Raw genomic sequence first — 8,281 nt, 5'->3', positions numbered from 1 at the left:
ACATGAGATACTAGATTTAAATATAAGAAACCTAAAAACTTAGGCTTAGTTTTTCTTCTAATATACTAGAAAAGCCCTTAAACAATTATACCTTCTTTAAATAAGCCCTTATATTATTTTTGTAGTTAAATAAATCCTAAACTATAATTTTTACCCTTGGCAGTCCTTGATTTTAATATTAAAGTAAAATATTTTGAATTTAATTTTAAATTAATTTACATTTTATGCTAATGTGAATTTGATGAGAATAATTTATTTAAAGTAAAACAAAATAATATTTTAAATTTTCTTAACAGTTCTCACATGCATAACACTCTTAATCACTCTTTTGAAATTTTTGATTACTCTTTTAAATTTTATATTGATGTTAAATATGTATAGAATTTTTATTGCACCAGTAATGAATTAAGATAATAGCCTCAAATTTAAATAAATTTACCATTAAAGGAAAATATTTAGAAAATTGTCAGTGAATTTTTTAGATAAACTAAAATAAATTTGCCATTAAGAGTATATTAAAATATTAAAAAAAATTATATTTACAAAAAAATATATTAATTTTTTAAGACTGCTTGTGAAATTTAAAAAAAAAAATACATTGCCAGTGTATCAAATATTAACCATTAAGTGCTTGTTTAAATAAAATGTAGTAGTTTAATGATATTTTTAATAATTCGGCTAACAACGCCATCCCATTAATAAAATAGGGATAACACAAGCTAGGGTTGAGCAAAAAAGTTGACCAAATCGAAAATTGACCGAAACCAAAAATTAAAAAGAACTAAAGTATTTGGATAGTTATGGGATACAAATTTAAAAATTACGATTATCCGAAACCAAATCAAATTTTGTTTTTTTATTTAATATATAATTACTTTTTATTTTTAATATAAAATTAAATATTTTATATTTAAAATAGTGAAAATAATTCTTGAAAATTATTGTTTTGTAAAAATAGTTATAAAAAAGACTTAAAAATTTCGATAAAATAATATTCCAAAACTATAAACTAAAACTCATTTTATCAAAATAAGTCTAAAAAAATCAAAATATAAAACTGATATAAAAAATCGAAAACTAAAACAATCTAAGCTTAATTATGATGACCATTCAAAAAATTTAAAAAATTCGATCCAATGGAACTGATATGACTACCGTGACAAGCTAATACAAGGCTATGAATCTCAAGCCCAAGCCGTAAATCATCAAGATTTGCAGGCCAGAATGAGTAAGAGAACCAGCTTCCCATCCCGGGCTACATAACTAAAATTAGCAGAATCAAAACATGCAAATAACTTAATTATCAGAACCATATTGCATAAGTTGGTAAGGACCCTGAAAATTTCTTATTGTGTCTTAATAGTTGAGTTTTGCGTTAACTAGCCACTAGCCACTGGTGTAATGGTAAATACAGGGATCTTAATTTGGCTGGGTGGGTGCGGGGGTGCTTCCCTGAGCCGCATTCATCCTCCATCAAGAATTTTTAACTTCCATCCTCGTCTTGTCAACCGGGGTACAAAATTCAAAATCATCCTCACCCCCCTACCCACAAGGCTAAAACCATCTCCTCCCTACTACCCACGTGGGTCTTCAAATCTACCTAATTTTCGCTATACTCGCCCCACGACTCACTTCATGTAATATATTTATAAGTATCAGTTAAATAAATATAAATTAAATTTTTTTATGAAAAAAGTATGAAATACATGTCTTTCAAACTCTCATCATATATGTGACATTATTCTAACTGTCACCATTAAAAAAAATAAGTCGCAATAAGTCGTCGCGACCCTTTAATTGATAAATAAAATATAACTTCAACACTTAAAAAATTCAAAAAATAAAATATTTACATAACATCCAAATACAAACAATGTCTCAACATCATAAATGTCTTCAAATGCAACACAAGTGTAAAAATTAAATACTATTAAATTAATAAAATATTATTAAGATAATTATTAAATTAAATTTGTATAAATGTTTATTTTTTAAATATGCTTATTATATTATGTTGGGCAGGCGAAGCGGGTGGGAATGAGGCAGGTACAAGATCATACTCACGCCTACCCACCACCCACGATAGGTCTAACTTTTGTCCCTATCTCCGCCTCAGGACCCGCACAATCTATACTCATCCTCACCCAATTGAATGCAAAGTGGGACGGGACTCGCGGAACCCGCCCCTCTGACTATCTCTAGGTAAATAGCTTTCATTTCTTAAGTCCTTGTTAAACACCACGTCCATGGTTTAAACTTGGACAACCCCTTTCTCTACCAAATAATAATAATAATAATAATAATAAGAGTAAATTTATGTGATTATTACGATAGTTTTATCACTTAAAATTGTGTGTCTGATGTTATAATTTGAATAATAGAGGCCTTGTAAACTACTGTTAGATAAAGGAAGTAGCGGCAAAGTATAGAAAATTTATAGAAGAATGCATTTTTAGTGAAGCTTCTATTAGGATGTCATAATTTTCTATGCCAAAGCAATACCCCATGTTGAGATCCCTCACAAAGAAATCAAGGGGAAAATTTCAATAGAGTTCAGATTGTCTTTGCAAAATTGGAAAGCATATATGAAATGACTTGACCACTCTGATTAATCAGAATCCTCAGTGCCATTATAGTCTTGTATATAAGCCAAACTTTAAATATAATCTGATTACTATAACTAGTTTGCTTCTTTTTCCAGTTTAGAAAGAAAATGATCTCCATACGTATTTGTTCATCAATATATCAAATAATAATACATTCATCAAACATGAGTTTGGTCAGGTTGATATATTATCGTGCGACAAAATACTGCAAATCAATGTGAGACTCTTTTTCTAAAGAACTATGGTGCAACATTCTAAGACAAAAATAATGATGAATGAAATTGAGTTTCATCAAGATTCATAGTAATGAAAGTAGCTATTTTAATTCCATCAAGGAAAATTGATACAAAAATTATGATTCATTCTAACGTAGTCGACTACATAATTTTACACTTGCGAAAATGGATTACAGACTATAACATGCTTGTGAATCGAAAAAGAATCTGTAAAATATTATGCCTAATTGTGGAAAACACACGAGTAATGTTTAGCATCGTGTTCAAACAATGGCAGACTTTATAGGTTCTTCCACGGTGGGACGCCAGAATTTCTTGCGAACACAAAGCAATCCTTCACCGTCTTTCGAATAAATCATTCGGATCTCCCATTGTAGAGATTTAGCCATGCTCTCCACTGCGCTTATCGTTTCGGCTTTGTCTCGTACAATCAGCTTCCCTTCTGGCCTCAGGATTCGATCAACTTCTGCAATTACCGCAACCAACTTGCACCTGCGGATTGTCAATCAAATGTCATATCAGGGAGGTAATCTTGGTTGAGAAATAACATCTGCAAGAAATTTAGCATGGAAGATAGCAAACCTGTTCTGAATACTGGAGAAGAGATGATCTGCATGAAGAACATCATACGTTCTCGGGTATGTATTAAATGATTCACACCAATCGTGATGTATTCCAAACAATCCACGTTCATAGATTACTGGAAGTGTATCGGCACCGTCGATTGGAACTACATTCATAACCCAGACTTTCAAGTCTTTCAGGGCTGCAGCAAACCTATAAACCGAGCATAGAAGCACAATAAAAATAAGAACCTATAAACCTAATGAATACTGTCATAACTAGAGAGGAGATAAATGGAAATACCCTCCATAAACAGCTTTCATATCCATGACATTTCTCACAGAAGACCAGTCGATTCCCATCCCTTTCAAATACGACTCAGAGATAACAGTTTTCCAGTGATTGTAGTCTGCAGTGAAATCCTCCTGAGCAGCCTTACCATAAACGCCGATCTGAGAATTCAACCAGTATGGAGGTTGTTCCAACCGTTCTGGCCATTGCACAGGCCAAAGGGATCCCCGCTCTGTTGAATCTTCAGGCACTTTATGCATGCATGCCTGAAGGGATACATTCCTGAAGACACAAACCTTAAAAATATTATCCAATGGGATTACTGCAAACATTTTTCATCAAGAAAATTCAGTGAATTTTCATTAAGAAAGAAGCTCCTTTAACCTAGTGAAAATTGGGAGTACACTTACCAGGCTGCATTAGGATCATCAGATTCTTCACAAAGTGGAGGTGCATTTTTAGACCTTTTGTAGTAGCAGTCGTTGGAAGCTGGCTTTTGATATATTGCAGCTCCAACAGCATTCAATCTGTCCTTTTTGACAGTCACCAGATCCCAGCACATCGATTTTGTTAGTCGAGACATCTCTGCCATTAAAAAACCACAGCCCCAAAATCGAAAAATGAATTTTAAAGATAAATTGATATCTCATTATCTCTTTGGACATGCGTTACTAGATTATAAAATATTTTACCTTGCCAAATGCCAACATCTTCAGGAAGCTTCTGGTAAACTGGAGTAGCAGACCAAATGAAGTACCCACCAGGTCGGAGGACTCGGTTGAGCTCTAACAGAAGTTTGCCACCTGAAATATGCCTCAGATGTGTCTCCATGTCAGAAAAGGAATATAACAGTACATAACTAAACACTGAAAAATACGAAAATGAAATTGCACCTTCAACGTGCCAGGGAACCCTGCAACGTGCACAGTGCACAACATCAAAGACAGAACTAGGAAAAGGTAGCCTTTTGGTGCCCATCACATTTAATATTGCAGGAATTCCCCGTTCAAGTGCAAACTGCACTTGGGCTTCATGCTCGTCCTTTGGAGCAAATGACATTGCAAGAACATCTCTTTCAAAGAGATAGCCACCAAAGCTAGCCACCCCACACCCAACATCAAGTATCACACGGCTTCTTTTTCCCCATGCAATATCAGGAACAGACTGCATTGTTGAAGCAAATATGTGGTCAGCTTTACACAGTTTGACAAAATAATACTTTGCATTATTGAAGCAAATATATATACATATGTATATACACATGACAGTACTTACTTGTTGAAGAAAATCAATATAATGAAGTGCCCCATTCTTAAACTGAGTTCCACCACCAGGAAAGGTAAGGTATTCACCGGTTACTTTAACCCAATTCTGATGCCCCTTAACCTCTGCTAGCTTGGTGTGGGGGACATTGTAGTACCATATCTGCACCAACCACCAAAAAAATAAATTTCAACCAAAGTAAACACACAAAACACACACTTATTGACTTAGTAGATAGAAAGGTGATTACTTTATCCCTGCTTTTAGGCCACTTTATTGAGCGCTTATATCCTTCAGGTAGTGGGACAAGACATGTAGGCGGTTCACTAGGACAGTGCCTCTCTCGATGTTCATAGTGCTTTGTGCTTGGAAGCTTTCGGATAACTTGCCAATTGTCTAGGCATGGAATGTAGTCTGGCCCAGCAGTTGACTTACAAACTTTCCACTGGTGATCATTTTCTTCATTGGATATTGAAGCTTGTTGCCATTTCTTCTCATTTTGTGACTCTTCTGCTTGAGTCGACCAAGCTCCATTCTGAGTTGTAGACTCGGTCAAAATTTCTGACTGAGCAGCAGTGGGAAGAATCTCGTTTGAAGTTTGATTGTTTTCCTCGCTTTCCGCACTGTTCTCAATGGCACTTGGTTCTGAGTTCCCATCTTGATTCTTTTCATTATTATCCACGGTCGAAATATCCTCTTTGTCAACATGTTTTATTTTATCTTCACTTACTTCTTCATCACTGTTCTTACCACCCTCAGCTGACTCAGATCTGATTTCACCTGAGTTCTCCTCTGATTCTGCCTGCACATTGTTATTCATTTCGCCACCTTCATTCTCTGCTTGTCCCGACTCTAAATTTGACTCTCCCTCTCTTGAATCCATCTCCCCATCTTTACCATTTCCACTCCCATCATCTCCATCCACTGTCCTTTGTTCATTTTCTGAGTCAGTTTTCTCATCAGAACTATCATTTCCATGATTTTCTTCCTGGTTTTCCTCAACTGACTTTCGAGATTCCTCATCAGTATTCAAGGATACTTTACCAGGCATAGTGCCACCTTCTCTTGTTGCATCCTCCGATATATCACCAGAGGTATCATCAAATTGCTTAGAAACGCCTTCTTGCAGTGTTTGCTTCGCCTCATTTCTAGTCTCCTGAGATGACAAATCCGAATTCTCAAGTGGGACAACAGACGAGGACATGAACATCCAAATCCCAACCAAACAAAAAGCAACAAACACAACTATAACAGCCGTTGAACAGTAACTCGACGACTTCCTCCCATCAACTCTTGAATACTTCGCCATGGCCATGTTTCTTTTAAATGCTTTTTCTTGTTACATATAGCTGGAAGAACAATAACCACTAGTCAATCATTACCACAAATCAACTTTTGAATCCATACATAAGTTGTCCTTATAATCTAGTAAATTAAACTGAAAGATAGCAGCACCGCAAGCAAAAGCGAAATCAAGTAGATCTAGACAGTCAAATCTACAGACAATTGAATCAAACTGATAGATAATTCATAGCTAGCAATCAGAAAGCACAATAATGCATGCCAAAAACAAGCTAATGGTAGCTGAACTTGAAGAAAAATCAATAGCTTGAGAACATTTGAGCCTAGACCTTGTGCAGAAGTAAACAGCATCTATTGTTGAACACCAATAGAGATTAAAACGGTATTCTCAAAATTAAATCTTGATTTTATGAAAGAAACCCAGATCCAAATAGTCCATTCAAAAGGAATAGTTTCAATCTTTGGCCATTGAAGTTCAACATAAAGCATGCTCAGCAAAAAAGAAGCACAAACAGTAACTTAAAACCACCATTTTGAACAACTTTAGTTACATGTAAAACTCATGAATAACACATTACCATAACTGATCAAAACATGAATAACAAAACAATGTTTCAAAAAAAAACCCCCAAAAGAAAAAAGGACTTGAGTAATATGTTAAAGACAGAACCTTTTTGTTTTTTTTGATGGGATTGTTGCAGGGATCTGGGTTTGGAGGAATTTACGCGTTTTGGCTCATTTTTTTACCGTCTTTGTTGAAAGAAGACGGAGGTAGGGAGTGGAAATGAAGATGAAGCTGAAGATGACATATATTTATATGCAAAATTGAAGACTGCTTTACTGTTGGGTTTTGGTTGTCTGGATTCTACCTTTACTAAAGGCAACTGGAACAGTTGGATCCAGTGACCCCCATACAGATCTGGAAATACTTTGCTGTAATTATTAAGCATATTAAATACTTCCCATTTGACTCATGGATGAATTCAGGTAGGGTAGGATAGGGAAAATATCCAACAAATTCAATATCCGATTTAAATTGGATTTAATTATTATTTGATTAGTAAAAAAAAATAAATTAAATTAAATGATTGGAGTTGATAGTCCAACTTATGCACCCAGCAGCTGACTTTGTGGCACATGCTTGTGTTTCAAAATATTCTTCTCTTTTCAAAATATCTTTTGCTATTTTTCACCGACAAAAATACGACGAAAATTATAAAAATTTAAAACCCATTAAAATTTTCTAATATGCTAAAAAAAAAGTTCCATCTTTCTTTTTCAATTAAAATATTATTTTTTAATTTATTTCTAAATTAATGTAAATTTTTTTTAAAATTATTTAATTCATATCTTTAATTTTATTAGTATAATATTTACAGTACTTTGGATATTTTTGAATAAAAAATAAATATTATTTCCATAGGTAATTAATGTCGTTACTCTGTAATTTGTCCAAACATTGCACCGACAATAAAATGAAGATGCATGAGAGTTAATGTTAGAGCATGACCCCTGCCCCCCCCCCCCCCAAAATGAATGAAAACCACTTTTCCCTATTCTTATTAATCCAACTGCTGCATTAATGCATTTTAGTAATCTAAATTTGTATACATACTTACAAAAAATCTGACTTGTGTGAATAATACAATACCCACATTTGCCTGTAATTAAATGGGGTGTTAGAAGATAATCGTAGAACATGTTGTGATGTCTTGAAACTATTTGGTTTTGGGTATTTTCTTAATAACAATGCTACTGCACCAAACACCTTTTCGATTTATTGTTCAATTTCCAACTGATTCATTATAATGCTACTGAACTATTACCTCCGCCATCAACATTGGGTTTTAGATTGAAATGATTTCATCACCGACGACTCACAAATTGCAATCACGCCTAACCTCCACCATCCCAACGGTTTTGGTTCGCTTCCATAATTAATTTATATATATTAGATTAAAAAGTATTTTTTTATTTTTTTAATTAATATAGGTAACAGAATAATTAAATAGTTACATG

At 34.0% G+C, this 8,281-nt stretch overlaps 1 protein-coding gene across 1 annotated transcript; it reads right to left on the bottom strand.

The window, feature by feature from the left end:
- Nucleotides 1-2,910: 2,910 nt before the first annotated feature.
- On the bottom strand, nucleotides 2,911-7,256 carry LOC107910354 (probable methyltransferase PMT24). The gene is made up of 9 exons (XM_016838172.2): nucleotides 6,933-7,256; nucleotides 5,211-6,309; nucleotides 4,973-5,122; nucleotides 4,591-4,861; nucleotides 4,390-4,500; nucleotides 4,108-4,282; nucleotides 3,710-3,979; nucleotides 3,425-3,619; nucleotides 2,911-3,334 (listed from the first exon to the last, which is right to left on the bottom strand). Exons 2-9 carry the CDS (start codon nucleotides 6,273-6,275, stop codon nucleotides 3,106-3,108), a joined length of 2,466 nt encoding a protein of 821 aa, XP_016693661.1. The 5' UTR covers nucleotides 6,276-6,309; nucleotides 6,933-7,256; the 3' UTR covers nucleotides 2,911-3,105.
- Nucleotides 7,257-8,281: the final 1,025 nt, after the last annotated feature.

Source organism: Gossypium hirsutum, chromosome D02, assembly GCF_007990345.1.
Source record: "Gossypium hirsutum isolate 1008001.06 chromosome D02, Gossypium_hirsutum_v2.1, whole genome shotgun sequence".
NCBI lineage: Eukaryota > Viridiplantae > Streptophyta > Magnoliopsida > Malvales > Malvaceae > Gossypium > Gossypium hirsutum.
The sequence above is the reverse complement of the archived record's forward strand: the minus strand, read 5'-3'. Positions and strand labels throughout refer to the sequence as shown.